Source organism: Rhineura floridana, chromosome 11 (genome assembly GCF_030035675.1).
Source record: "Rhineura floridana isolate rRhiFlo1 chromosome 11, rRhiFlo1.hap2, whole genome shotgun sequence".
In the NCBI taxonomy this organism is placed as follows: Eukaryota; Metazoa; Chordata; class Lepidosauria; order Squamata; family Rhineuridae; genus Rhineura; species Rhineura floridana.
In genome coordinates this window covers 20,031,362-20,046,737 of record NC_084490.1, presented here as the reverse complement: position 1 = coordinate 20,046,737, position 15,376 = coordinate 20,031,362, and the positions used below count along the sequence as shown (strand labels likewise).

Below are 15,376 nucleotides of genomic sequence, written 5' to 3'. Positions count from 1 at the left end.
CTGTTTGGCCACAGCTGCAAAAAGTCAGAGAATTGGCCAAGGAGGGAGAAGTATTAAAATCGGAATCATGATCAGGAGGTAGGTTAAGGGATGGAAACATGCACCTCATGACCACTGGAAGCCCATCTCAGCTCTCCCACTGATTTCATCAGGGGTATGCTACATAGCTTACCCCTCACAGCCTTAAGGGGTAGAAACACAAGGTTTTGTTTTTACATGAAATCTATGATTTGCCATATACCAGCGTAGGCCATGTCCATACAAAGGTCTCACAAGCCAGTTGTCTTCCTTTCTGTGTGCATGACTGTCATACCGTTTTCCTTCTCAGCCATGGATATTCATCACTCGTCCACCACTTGCCATCCACGCTAGAGAGTGGAGCTCGATGGAATATATCTGGGCCTACCTTTCTACTTCATATCACCCTTTTCATGCCCTCCATTCCCCTTTTCCACGTGTTGGGCATATGTGCAGATATTTCTGTCCTTTGCATGCACAATGTTTGATTAAAAAAAAGGGGGGGAATCACAGAAAGTGCACAAGAGAAAATGTTACAAGCATGTTTCACAATGGAAGGCTGTGCGTTTAAGGGGGAGGGTTCCACTTATCATAAAGGACCAGAGAATACAGGCAGCAGCTGCACTTTAATTTCATAAAGAACGCCAAAGCGCTCAAGGCTCCTTACCAGCTGAAGCCAGGCTGGGTTAACTCTGGCTGCCTTCCTCCAACAATCCGGTTTCCCATGCACAGCCCAGCGCAAAGCTTGTTGTGAAAAGGCAGCTGCAGTGTATACATCAGCCTCTTAAAAACATTGAACAAGAGGTCTTGTGCTAGATTGCTCTTGCCCAAGACCACTGTATTTAAATATATATATATACCACCTACTGCCAGGTGTCCTGGTGAGGAGGTCCCTTGGCCAGTCATTAGAGGAAGGAACTAGAGTTGGATGGCTGCCAGGCCGCACAGCCGCTAGTGGGGTCCGTGGCTCCCACCAAGACCCCACTGGCCAGCCAGAAGAACAGCCATGGCTGTGGCAAACAGCAGCTAATTTATTGATATCAAGCAAGGAATAGTCCTCTTATGCCACCAGAAACAAAATGGCTAAGTTGTGTTCGGCTGAGGAGCAAACAGAAGTGTGTGTGTGGCAACAGAAGCGACCCACCAAAATGTCACCACATATACCCCCCCCCCCAAAAAAAGCACTAAGGCATTTCCACACCAGCAGTCAGTACAGATGTATAACACATTATTTTTACTTACTGGATGGTAAGAGGAAATCTGGGTTAAATGGAGGGTTGGCATTTTGATGAGAACAACACTGTGTGCACACTGCAAAAGATTTGCATGCATGCACAGCACCAATTCTACAATAAAGTAAAGGGGGGAGAGACAAAGACTGTCTGACCCTCCTTGCTCACCTCATTGATTTGTTCCCAAAGTTGCTCCTTCTGATTGTTTTGCTCATTGACGTAGTTGAACTGAGCAAAGTTCCGTTCCTCCCCTAAGGTGGGAAGAGAAAACATCATCAGCAGATTTTGATTCACATCCTGCTGCCTGAACCAGACAGTACCCAAAAGTGGTTCAAGGACACCTCTGGAAGGAAAGGCCCCAGAAAGGCCTCTGAGCCAAACAGACCCAGGCGTTTTCTAGAGGAAAATTATCCCTTCCCCATAGCAGCCCCCTGCCATGCACATTACCTTGAACGTATTTATCCAATGCGACATCCAAGGTTGGTGAGTCAGTGAGCTCCAGGACTTGATCCAAGGTGGAGTGGAAAGATTCAAGCATCTCCTCCTCAGGGTCTTTCCGTTTGGACTCTTCCTCTGATTGGAGACAAGAGAATCTAGGAGCCACACTTCCTAGGGTCACCTCATGCTACCTAGACCCCTTTCCTATGCTACTCCCCCAACCTCCTGCTTTTAAGCTCAAAAGTAATTTGAATCACTATCTCAACAGCCATAAACATGCATTAAAGAGTGGGAAGGTCACTCATCTTTTTAATCACTCTTCACAAAAGCTGCAACATTTCAATTTATTATAAACCACAAAAGGAGCCAAGATGTGGCGTGCAAACCAGCAGCTCATGGCTTGTTTCTCTCCAAACAAACCACAAGAGGAAGGTTAATGCTTTTTAACAGTTTGTTTTGTGAGGAACAAACCACCAGTGCTGGTTTGCATGTAACACTAAGCCTGTGCTCTGGTTTCTTTCCAGCTGAGGAAAAGGGAAGGTGATTGAGAGGATTGTGGCACAGCAATTGCAAGTACTCTTGGATGAAACAGATTATCTTCACCCATTCCAGTCTGGGTTCAGGCCTGGTTATGGGACTATATTGGCCTTGGTCGCCCTGATGGATGACCTTTATCGGGAGAAGGACAGGGGGAGTGAGACCTTGTTATTCTTACTTGATCTCTCAGTGGCTTTTGATATCATTAACCATGGTATCCTTCTGGGCCGACTTGGTGAGATGAGTATCAGAGGCACTGTTTTACAGTTGTTCCGATCCTATTTCCAGAATCATTTTCCGAGAATAGCATTGGGTGATTGTCTTTCGGCCCCCTGGCAGTTGTACTGTGGGGTGCCACAGGGTACTATCTTGTCCCCAATGCTGTCTAACATCTATGTGAAGCCCTTGGGAGTGGTCATCAGGAGATTTGGGGCAAGGTGTCAGCAGTACAGTAGGGCCCCACTTATACGGCGGGTTCCGTTTCAGACCCCCGCCGTAAAGCGGAACCCCATTGACATTAATGGGCCGCGTTGCGTGAAAATGACGCGAAAACGGTGCAAAACATTGCAAAAGGGAAAAAATAACCTTTAAAATGGAAAACGTAAAGCGGGGCCCTACTGTACACAGACAACACCCAGCTCTATTTCTCTGTAACATCTGAATTGGGAGAGGCTGTGCAAGCTCTGGACCGCTGCCTGGATTCAGTGGTGGGCTGGATGAGGGCCAATAAACTGAGTCTGAATCCCAAGAAGACGAAGACGCTGTGGGTTGATGGTTCCCGAGTTCAGATAATTGCTCAGTTGCCTGCTTTGGATGGGGTCGTACTCCCTCTGAAAGAGCATGTCCATAATCTGGGGGTGTTCCTGGATCCATCCTTGTCGGTAGAGGCCCAGGTGTCCTCAGTGGCTAGGAGTGCCTTTTAGCAGTTTGGCTGGTAAGACAGCTGCGGCTGTTTCTGGACCGCAGATAGCCTGACCACCATTGTCTATGCACTGGTAACCTCAGGTTAGATTACTGTAATGCACTTTATGTGGGGCTGCCCTTGAGGCTGGTCCGAAAGCTGCAGCAGTGCAAAATGCAGTGGCACAACTGCTCATTGGAGCAGGGTATCGCCAACATGTCACCCTGCTGCTGAAAGAATTGCACTGGCTACGTACTAGCTACCACACTAAGATGTGTATGTTATCTATAAAAAACAAAGGAAGTGTGCTTACTGCTTTAGAAATATTGTTTTACTCACATGCACATTTAAAATAAATAGATTAATCCACCCAAACTCACATGATAATTTATGAAAATGTTTTAATTGGGCTCCGACTCTTCAGCCACCCTTAGTCTGAATATAAAAGTTGATTAAAGCTTATTAGCGGTACCTAGTACCACGGTTAGAACCCTAAATGAAACAATACAGCAACTAGTACGTAGGGACAAAGAGAACTATTATAATAGTTATTGTAAAGAAATAGAAGAGGACAACAAAAAGGGTAGAACAAGAGCCCTATTCCAAAAGATTAGAGAAATTGTAGGGAAATTTAAACCAAGGGTAGAGATGTTGAATAATCAACAGGGGAACATACTGACTCACCAAGATAAAACAAAAGGAAGATGGAAGCAATACACTGAAGAACTCCATAAAAGAGATGCAAGGATAACAGATTCATTCATGGAGGAACTGTATGATGAAGAACCAGACATTTTAGAATGTGAGGTGAAAGCTGCTCTTAAAATACTTGGAAGAAGCAAATCACCAGGAATAGATGGCATACCGATAGAGTTGCTACAAGCTATTGAGACTGAATCTGTCCAAAGTTTGACAAAAATTTGTCAACAAATATGGAAAACAATGGCCCACAGATTGGAAGCATTCAATATACATCCCAATTCCAAAGAAAGGGGATTCCAGGGAATGCAGTAATCGAACTATTGCCTTAATAACCCATGCAAGTAAAGTAATGCTCAAGATTCTACAACAAAGGCTGTTACCATATATGGAGCGAGAAATGCCAGACGTCCAAGCTGGATTTAGAAAAGGAAGAGGTACCAAAGATCATATTGCAAACATACATTGGATAATGGAACGGACCAAGGAATTTCAGAAGGAAATCATCCTGTGCTTTATAGATTACAGCAAAGCCTTTGACTGTGTAGATCATGAAAAACTATGGAACAAGCATTTATTCTACAACACCTAATAAACGAGGCCGTATAAGGGCAGAATGTATCACTCTATATTGCCTTCATAGATTTTGCGGCAGCTTTTGATTCGGTGGATAGGGCGATTCTGTGGCAAAAGTTGGACCGTTCAAATGCAGACAAGAGATTGGTGTGGCTCATAAAATCTCTACACCAATCCAATGTGGCAAGAATTCGTTTAGGAAGGAATGGCGCCTTATCCTGTAGCATCCCTATAATGAAAGGGGTGAAACAAGGGTGCATATTGGCGCCATTCCTTTTTAATTTTTTTATAAATGACATAATTCCTGCACTGTCCGCACCCAAGTTCTTTCCCTCCGCTGTAGGTTCCCAAAAAATTTCAGTACTATTATATGCGGATGACCTGGTTTTAATGTCCATGAACAAAATAGGTATAAAAAGATTACTCCTCGGTTTGGAAGAATATTGTCAAACCCACCACCTCCAAGTAAACCAGGCAAAATCAAAAATCATGGTTTGCGGTAGATACAGGAGGACAAAAAACACTTGGATTTTAAATGGACGCAGACTTGAACAAGTGAAGTCCTTCAAGTATCTCGGCATAGTCTTTACAAATACACTCACCTGGAAAGCGCAAGAGGAAGCCATCAAACTAACCAGTGCTAAAACATTTGGCCAATTAAAAAGGTTCTATTATACGAGAGGAGGCCAATTAATCCTTCCCCTCCTAAAAATATATAGAACTGCAGTAATTCCCAAATTACTATATGGGGCAGAATTGTGGGGACATGCCCTCAAACGCACTGTAGAGCCTTTACAAAACTCTTTTCTAAAACAGATTCTGGGCCTCCCACGCAGCTCCCCTTCAGCACATGTAAGGACGGAAGTGGGAATCCACTCATTAACTGCAAAAATCGACTTGGCAGCATTAAGATTCTGGAGGAAAATCCTATTATTGGACGATTCCGCATTAGTCAAAGGTTGCTGGCAGGAACAAATTCAAAAAGGGGGGTGGGCGCAATCTACAAAACTCTTAATTGAGCATTACAATCTAGCACCTTATGATCTTAAATTATTCACCCCAAAAGAGCTGAACAACTGGGTACTCAATTTTGATGAGTCTCAAGATAGACTCCGAGTGTCGAGTTCCCAGTTTTCGACCTGGTTCTCGCTCTTCAAAATAAACCACACTCCTGCCGCTTATTTTTCCACCCTTTCCTGTCCACAGAAACGCAGAGCATTTACAGAAATAAGGTTTCAGACAATGCCCTCAGCAGTTTTAGAGGGAAGGTATAAGGGAGTGCCAAGAAACCAATGTTTCTGTATATGCGGGAATAATATGATTGAGGACCCTCCCCCATTACATGCTCTATTGTCCTCTCTACAATTCCCCGAGACATAAATTTTTAGATCCCTTCCTAAAACCTAGAGAGGGCCTAGTACAGGAATTTATACTTACTGACCTATTGGCCGACAATTTTAAGGAGGTGACCATTGTGGTTACAAACTTTGCCATGGCAGCGAAGAGATTAAGAGCCCAAATAGTGAAAGACAATACAAACAAAGCTGAGCAGCCATGATTTCCCAAGACAGAACATATTGCATTTTATTGTACAAATTTTACTGTTGTGTTTTTAAATGTGTTTTGCGATGGCCAATGGCTAGAAGCAATAAAGTATTTGATTGAATGGAATGCTTTTAAAGAAATGGGGTGCCACAGCATCTGATTGTCCTGGTGCACAACCTATACTCTGGACAAGAGGCTACTGTAAGGACAGAATATGGAGAAACTGATTGGTTCCCAATTGGAAAGGCTGTGAGACGGGGTGCATTTTATCACCCTATCTGTTTAATCTACACACAGAACATATCATACAGAAAGCAGGATTGGACCAAGATGAAGGAGGTGTGAAAATTGGAGGGAGAAATATCAATAATTTAAGATATGCAGACGATACCATACCACTAGCAGAAACCAGTAATGATTTGAAACAAATGCTGATGAAAGTTAAAGAGGAAAGCACAAAAGCAGGACTACAGCTGAATGTCTAAAGTAATTATAACAGAAGATTTATGTAACTTTAAAGTTGACAACAAGGACATTGAACTTGTCAAGGATTATCAATACCTTGGCACAGTCATTAACCAAAATGGACACAATAGTCAAGAAATCAGAAGGAGGCTAGGCCTGGGGAGGGCAGCTATGGGAGAACTAGAAAAGGTCCTCAAATGCAAAGATGTATCACTGAACACTTCAGGATAATTCAGACCATGGTATTCCTGATCTCTATGTATGGAATGAGCCGTCCTGGCTCTGAAGCTGTCCCACTATAAACCACTCGCCTCCCAAAGACCAAGACTTACTTCTGGTGCCAGGCAAAGACATCCCTTTTCTCACAGGCATTTGATTGTTCAATTTCTGGCCCCTGGTGGTATTGGCTGTTGGGATATTTTTACGGTGATCTTGCTGCTGTGTGTGTGGGTTATTTAACATGGTATACTTATGCGTGTGGGGAATTTAATATGGCATACTTATGGTTTATGATTTATTGTTATTATTATTATTATTAACAACTATTTCTTATCCCCCTCCAGGCTAGATTCCTGTAAAGCACTCTATGTGGGGTTGCCCTTGAGGTTGGCCTGCAAGCTGCAACTGGTACAAAATTCGGCAACACAACTGCTCACTGAGGCAGGGTATCGCCAACATGTCACCCCCAACTGAAAGAATTGTACTGGCTGCCCATTAGCTACCAGGCCACGTTCAAGGTTCTGGTTTTGGTGTACAAAGCCTTATGCAGCTTGGGACCACGATACCTGAAAGATTGTCTCACCCCTTACATACCTGCAGATGAGGGCCTCCTGCAGATACCATCTTATCTGGAGCTCCATTCTGCATAACATAGGAAGCGGACTTGTAGTGTTATGGCATCAAACCTTTGGTATTCACGCCCCTTTAATATTAGAAAGGCATCATCTCTGTTGCCTTTTCAGTGCCTACTGAAGACCTTCCTCTTTCAACAAGCCTTCTAAAGAGAGACCTTATCCCAGTCTGCATCTGTGTTGGAATTGCTTTTTCAACTGTTTTGAATGTTTTTTTTAAAGTTTTTCTTTTTTTAAACAAGGATGGTTTTAAAGATGTTTTGTTTTTAAGATGTTTTACCATGTTTTTAGTGTTTTTCGGTTGGATATAAATTTAATAAATAAATAAGGTTTCAGAGTGGGTTACAACAATCGGCAATATTAAAAACAGTTAAAACAGATTACAATCAAGAGAACAGGGGGAGGGGTCCTAAAATATATATCTCAGGTGGCAGAGGCCAGGGCAAAGAGGTGCGTCTTCAACATCGGACAAAAACTACATGATGAAGGTGCCAGATACACCTCTGTGGGAATTTCATAGATTATTATTGTTATCATCATCATCAGTTACCCACCCTTCACCCAGAGGTCCCAGAGCAGGTTACAACAATGTTGAAATATGGCATTAAAAACATTTAAAAACAACCTAAAATCACAAAATAAGCTTGGGTCCTAAAAATATACATCTCAAGTATCAAAGGCAAGGGTAAAGAGGCCAGGTCTTCAGCATTTGCCTAAAACTGTTTAGGGGCTGCACAAACTTCTCTCCAAACTTCTGAGGGCACTGGAACTACCAAGAGGATTCCGTCTGACAATTTTAATACCTGAGACGGTCTGTCGGAAAGGAAGCGATCTTTCAGAAACGCTACTGTGAGCACCTTGATTTGAGCCTGGAAACAAACTGGGTCATGCAAGTTCTAAACGGACCCCTAGACAGCAATCTGCACACAGTATTTTGGACCAGTTGAAGTTTTCAAATCATCTTCAAGGGCAGCCCCAACTAGAACGTGTTGCAATAATTCAGTTTGGAAGTTACCAGAGCATGGAGTACAATGGCCACATCATCTCTGTCCAAAAGGGATTGGAGCTGGTGAACCAGCCGGAGCTGGAAATTGGTTCTTCTAGACTCTGAGGCCAACTGAATAATTGTGCATTTTCTACTTGTACTGTACCACATTCTATGTCACCATAAGACCATTTTATATATATATATATATATATGGTGATGATTATATAAATGACTAACGTCTCCTGGTAATAATCCCAACACATACACACATGCACCACTACCTTTCTTTTTCTTGGCCTTCAACGCCTCCTCAGTCAACATCCTCTCCTGCAGCTTGATGGAAATGAACTCACTCATGCGGCGATCATTCTCTAGGAGGCGGCATAATTCTTTCATCTCGGATTCATACTGCCCTATATCCTTCTTTGCCTTCTCCTGCAGCTGGCCTAGGCGGGTTTGTGCCTCATCCCTATATTTACCCCAGTGGAAAACAGGGAAAGATTTGCATATGGGGCAGAAAACACCAGGAATCCCAGTTTCCAACTTTTCTTCATGCTCTAACCGACACTATTCACATCCCACCACCACCCTGAAATCTAGCATAGTGATGAAGATTGCACGTTGTGGGCAGGAAGTCCTTGGTACAGATTTCACCTCACCATTTAGGAGGGATGCCACAGTTCATTGGGCAGAAAACATACTTTGCATGCCAATTTCAATTACAACCATCTCCAATTACAGGATCTCAGGTAGAAAGGCTGGAAAAGACTTCAGCCGATGACGCTGGGGGGCTGCTGCAAGTCAGGACAGACAGTTCACTGTGTTACAATGGATGGATGGTCTCTCTGGTTCAATCCAGTGGGAATTCATATGGGGAAGAGCCACAGCTCAGCGGCAGAGCACATGCTTTGCATCCAGAAAGTCACAGGTTTGATCCCCATCTCTGTCTCCAGTTAAAAGGCTTTTGAGTGGCAGAACTGAGGAAAAACTAGGAGTAGAAAGTACTGTGCTAGCTACTGCCAAAGCTAGTGGCCCACGCTTCCCCACTGTGAAACTAGATTCCCAGTGTTCAAGTCAAACTAAAACCCATTCCCCTTCTAGAAAATCTAGAAATTCAGATTCCTAACCCCTACTGCACTGATCTATTATGCCAGATCCCTTTTTGGAACCCCTGTGAGTGTTCTGTAATTCAGGGTGAAGTTACAGTTCACATGTCACAGTGAACTATGGTGAACCATTAATGGTTTACCGTCAATGCAGAGATCACTCTTGCTTTGCTCCTTTCATCTTGCGAGCGGCAGCAACAAACCACAATCTTGACTTCACATCATGGCTTGTTTGGAGTGAAACAAACCATGATGCCCAGTTTGGATATACTGCTAAGACAGCGTTTGATTGGGCAAAAATTGAGCACCCTGAGGGAATATTTAAAACAAGTTGCTAGTCCTTGTGTTTGCAGAGAGAGGCTTAAAAGTCTGTGAGTAATGACTGGAGAACTTTTTGAAACCAGAGAGATTTGGGATTTTAGGAGTAAGCTTCAGTGCTATGCACAGCTCCTTGCCCCTGCCCACCATCCGCAAATGTAACAATGCAAAATTAAGCATAAATACAAGAAGCTTCCATACGTTTATACGGGACTTTCCATAGTTCAGTGGTAGAACACTTGCTTTACATGAAAAAGGTTCCAGATTTAATCTCCAGCATCTCCAGGCAGAGCTGGTAGAGCAACTCCCATCCGGAACCCTAGAGAGCCATTGCCAGTCAGCACAGACAGTACTGAGCTAGATGGACCAATGGTCTGACTCAATATAGGGCAGCTTCCTATTTTCTTCCTATACATATTGCAGAATCCTGCTTTTCTTGGCACAGAATTTCTGTTACCTTGAAGCAAAACTGTCATTCTTTTAGTGGAGTGGGTATGTAGCCCTGCCTTTGATATTAGAGGCCACAGCTAAGGTCAGGTTAAGACTTATTAAGCTGTCACAACACATTAATGGGAGAAGACAGTAGGACAGCTGAGGAGCAATCAATAACCAGGGTATGATAATGAGTGAGGTTTCAGCAGGTGCAGTTGCCCCCCCATACATTAGTACTTCCCCCAACCTTGCATCATAGGCTGCAGAGGATGTGGTGATAATGGCTCCAATGGCTTTACGAGTATCCAGCAGCTCCTAGAGAGAGAGAGAGAGAGAGAGAGACAGAGAAGCCACTTTCAGATTCAGTCCCTCATTGCAACACCATCTTACCATCCTGTTTACAAAGTTCTATCCCCTTCTGTAACCCAATCACAGCTCTTCCTTTCTCTCCAAACCATTGACTTCCACACCAGTGTTCTTCAACCTTGGGTCTCCAGTTGCTTTTGGACTTGAACACCCAATATCTACAAGCAGCTTAGCCAGTGATCAAGGATGATGGAAATTGTAGTTCAGCAACATCTGGGGACCCAAGGTTGAAGAACTCTTCCACACCATATCAGAAGATCAATTCACAGATTTTTCTTCCCACCTCTTTTCCTCCCAACTCCACATGAATCTATAGTGTTAACGTGGTCTCCTGAACTGACCTTCAGATCTGTCCTATTAAACCCAAGAATCAGACATTCTTGAGTTTCATGGGTTAGGAATAAAGCAGAGGGCTTTATAATTTTTTGTTGTGTTTCCAGTTCACGGTTTGATAAGAAAAATCGCTTTCCAAAATGCATTCTTTGGGTTCATGATTCTTTCTCATTCAATAAAAATTGTTGAATTTTAATACCACCCTTGTCCAAGCTGGGTTTAGAGATCATATCGCAAACATACGTTGGATAATGGAACGGACCAAGGAATTTCAGAAGGAAATTATCCTGTGCTTTATAGATTACAGCAAAGCCTTTGGCTGTGTAAAATGATCATGAAAAGCTATGGAATGCTTTAAAAGAAATGGGGGTGCCACAGCATGCTGCTGTAGGGACAGAATATGGAGAAACCAATTGGATCCCAATCTGAAAGAGTGTGAGACAGGGGTGTCCTTTTCACCCTATTTGTTTAATCTACACACATAACATATCATATGGAACGTGGGATTGGACCAAGATGAAGGAGGTGTGAATACTGGAAGGAGAAATATCAATAATTTAAGATATGCAGACAATACCATACCACTAGCAGAAACCAGTAATGATTTGAAACGAATGCTGATGAAAGTTAATGAAGAAAGCACAAAAGCAGGACTACAGCTGAAATTCAAGAAGACTAAAGTAATGACAACAGAAGATTTATGTAACTTTAAAGTTGACAACAAGGACATTGAACTTGTCAAGGATTATCAATACCTCGGCACAGTCATTAACCAAAATGGACACAATAGTTAAGAAATCAGAAGGAGGCTAGGACTGGGGAGGGCAGCTATGGGAGAACTAGAAAAGGTCCTCAAATGCAAAGATGTATCACTGAACACTTCAGGATAATTCAGACCATGGTATTCCCGATTTCTATGTATGGAATGAGTCGTCCTGGCTCTGAGCTGTCCCACTATAAACCACTCGCCTCCCAAAGACCAAGACTTACTTCTGGTGCCAGGCAAAGACATCCCTTTTCTCACAGGCATTTGATTGTTCAATTTTTGGCCCCTGGAGGTATTGGCTGTTGGGATATATTTACGGTGATCTTGCTGCTGTGTGTGTGGGTTATTTAACATGGTATACTTATGGTTTATGGTGATGATGATGATTTTTTATTATTATTATTAACAACTATTTCTTATCCCCCTCCAGGCTAGATTCCTGTAAAGCACTCTATGTGGGGTTGCCCTTGAGGTTGGCCTGCAAGCTGCAACTGGTACAAAATTCGGCAGCACAACTGCTCACTGAGGCAGGGTATCGCCAACATGTCACCCCCAACTGAAAGAATTGTACTGGCTGCCCATTAGCTACCAGGCCACGTTCAAGGTTCTGGTTTTGGTGTACAAAGCCTTATGCAGCTTGGGACCACGATACCTGAAAGATTGTCTCACCCCTTACATACCTGCAGATGAGGGCCTCCTGCAGATACCATCTTATCTGGAGCTCCATTCTGCATAACATAGGAAGCGGACTTGTAGTGTTATGGCATCAAACCTTTGGTATTCACGCCCCTTTAATATTAGAAAGGCATCATCTCTGTTGCCTTTTCAGTGCCTACTGAAGACCTTCCTCTTTCAACAAGCCTTCTAAAGAGAGACCTTATCCCAGTCTGCATCTGTGTTGGAATTGCTTTTTCAACTGTTTTGAATGTTTTTTTTAAAGTTTTTCTTTTTTTAAACAAGGATGGTTTTAAAGTTGTTTTGTTTTAATATGTTTTTAAAGATGTTTTGTTTTTAAGATGTTTTACCATGTTTTTAGTGTTTTTGGGTGGAATACATTTAATTAATAAATAAATAAGGTTTCATATTGGTTTTAATCGCCAATATTAAGTATGAATGTGAAAGTTGGACAGTGAAAAAAGTGGATAAGAGAAAAATCAACTCATTTGAAATGTGGTGTTGGAGGAGAGCTTTGCAGATACCATGGACTGCGAAAAAGTCAAATAATTGGGTGTTAGAACCAGAACTATCACTAGAAGCTAAAATGATGAAACTGAGGTAATCATACTTTGGACACATAATGAGAAGACATGATTCACTAGAAAAGACAATAATGCTGGGAAAAACAGAAGGGAGTAGAAAAAGAGGAAGGCCAAACAAGAGATGCGATTGATTCCATAAAGGAAGACACAGACCTGAACTTACAAGATCTGTACAGGGTGGTTTATAACAGATGCTATTGGAGGTCCCTGGTACATAGGGCATATAACAACAACAACAAATACCACCCTTGACAGCCAATCATATCCTTCCATTCCATGTGTGAGTTATCACCAAGCAACCAGACTCCAGAATTCTGTAACAGAATCTTCATCAGTCTATATCACAACTCCAATCCCTTTCAGACTCTCTTAGCTGATTACATCCCATCAACTTTCCTCAATTTTCTCCTAGCATGATTGTACCTTCTCTAGATGTTTATAAAGCTGTTCAAAGCGATCATGTCCATCCCGGAGAATTTCTAGATCCTCACGTAGCTGTGAATTCATGATGAGCTGGGAATTGAATTCTGAGGAGGCCTGGAAACAGAAGAGTGAAGTGAAAAACTGGAGACAGCCAGGAATCCTGGCTCTCAGCAACCCTTGACACTTGCAAATATTTTTACCCTGTCAAGCTGATTCTCAACTGTCTCTATCCTCTTCAGCAGGTGGGCCTTCTGTTCTTGGATGAGGGTCCCACTGCCTGTTACCTGCTTTCGGTCAGCCAAACGTTTCTGGCAGTTTTGGATCTGTCAGCAATAAGGAAGGAAAAAAGACCATATGGTGGGAAATGATCTGCTTAAGACATGAGAAATCAGTATTTGGGATAGGACTGAAGAATCCTGGCACTGTTCTAATGCATCTGCTCCTAGAGTCCTAGGGACTGGAGTCTAATTTGATCTTCACCCCTCCCCACCCACCCATTTTAGGTCCTCCTCTCCCTCCTAAAGTTTCTCTTCCACTTTTTTTCCAATTTCTCTTTATCTGAATGTGGAAAACAGGTGGGGGAAAGGACATCATTTTCTTAGATACTTCCATTCTGCTCTCAGGTCTTCACATCACTACTTGCACTAGTATCTGCTTTTTTATATATATATATATATATATAGTTATACTCCACTCCCTGTCCAGATGCCTCAGAGTCCTAGCCCCCAAGGCCACACTTCACATCTAGAAATGCTGGGCCCCTTAGGACTCTTCTCCATACCTCTTTATCAAGCTCGGCTATCTGTTTTTTCTCTTGGATTATTTGCTGCTTCACTTCATCCTGCTGTCCCAACAAGGAACGGAGAGTGTCACCTTGGACTTTCTCCTGCTGTGCATTGGCACGGCCCTCGGCTACAGTTTGCCTGTGCAGTAGGTCTTTGTTCTCCTTCTCCAGACGCTTGATCTCTGCCCTGTCCAAGAGAAGGGGGTCAGAGGCTCTGAGGGGTGGCAGGATGACACGGCGAGACACAGCTGGATGGGCACGTATGGAAGCATCATGGCAGTAGCATCGGTGAAGGTGAGTTTTGGTTGGGATTGGTGGCAGCGCCAGCTCGGAGGAGCTTTTGGGACACAGCTGCAGAAATTACTGGAGAGCTGGGGATTTGAGTCTCAGCATGCATCTCACTAACAGTGGGAGGGTGGGTGGAGCAGGGTATACTCTCCAAAGAGAGCAGGCTAGAACAGTTTAAACTGAGGAAGTAATGCAAAAAGGCACAATTCTTTTCAGGTCTTAGGATGATTTGTTGTGTCTTTGAAAGCCTTTGTCCCTGAGAAACAAGTGGGGTTGGAAACAAAGAATTTCTGATTTCCCTAGAGAGGGAGTATTATATTAAGAGTCAGGGTAGAAGGCCAGGATTTCAAGGCCATGTGGGTGATGAGTAATGTTAAGTGGTCTAAACCAGAGCAGGAAGGAAGGAAGGAATCCTAGATTCTCTGGGAACGTATTGAACTAAAGGATGGGATTGGACACACAGAGTTAGAATCATGTCACTGTGCAAACACACATAATTGCAAGCATCAAATGTGTGTACATGCATGTACATGTGTGTGACAGATTGTGGGGTGAGGAATATGGCCACATGTGTTAAAGAAAGGCAGCTGATATATACACACACATGTCCACATATGTTTGACTGATTGTCAAACTTGCGTTGCTAGGAACATATCAGTTGCTATGTGCACTTGTGTTATGTCAATATCTACATCAGTACAAGAGGCTGGGGGAGGGAAGAAAAGAGATAATTTCTTAATGTTCAATTTACAGCTATTTCCTCGCAGTAGGATGTACAATATTCTGACTCTCCTCAAACCCAGAACTTGGAATTTCAGAGCAAGGGATGAGAGAACACACACCAGGCCCCAACTCAGTGCCAAGAAAGATGGCTAGGAGATGCTACCCCTCAGTGAGCTTATACACCAGACTCTCATCAAATTGTGATGCAGCTGAAAACTAAAAGGTGAGAACTGGTGAGTCCAGTCAAAGCAGTTTAAAGCTGGAGACAGACAACAGGATTTTTCTTAAGAGATTTGAAGATGGCTTGAAAGAGAGGTCACGTCTCTTG

General features: G+C 43.0%; 1 protein-coding gene across 9 annotated transcripts in view; it reads right to left on the bottom strand.

The window, feature by feature from the left end:
* The window catches only part of ODAD1 (outer dynein arm docking complex subunit 1), a 36,423-nt gene that overhangs the window by 7,958 nt on the left and 13,089 nt on the right, over positions 1 to 15,376 (bottom strand). For all 9 annotated transcript variants that reach the window (XM_061588742.1, XM_061588737.1, XM_061588746.1 and 6 more), the window contains 7 exons: positions 14,035 to 14,224; positions 13,454 to 13,576; positions 13,254 to 13,367; positions 10,354 to 10,421; positions 8,532 to 8,719; positions 1,698 to 1,823; positions 1,419 to 1,501 (listed from right to left, as the gene is read on the bottom strand). In XM_061588742.1, the coding sequence (XP_061444726.1) occupies positions 1,419 to 1,501; positions 1,698 to 1,823; positions 8,532 to 8,719; positions 10,354 to 10,421; positions 13,254 to 13,367; positions 13,454 to 13,576; positions 14,035 to 14,224 (892 nt within the window). The remainder of the gene's footprint in view (positions 1 to 1,418; positions 1,502 to 1,697; positions 1,824 to 8,531; positions 8,720 to 10,353; positions 10,422 to 13,253; positions 13,368 to 13,453; positions 13,577 to 14,034; positions 14,225 to 15,376) is intronic.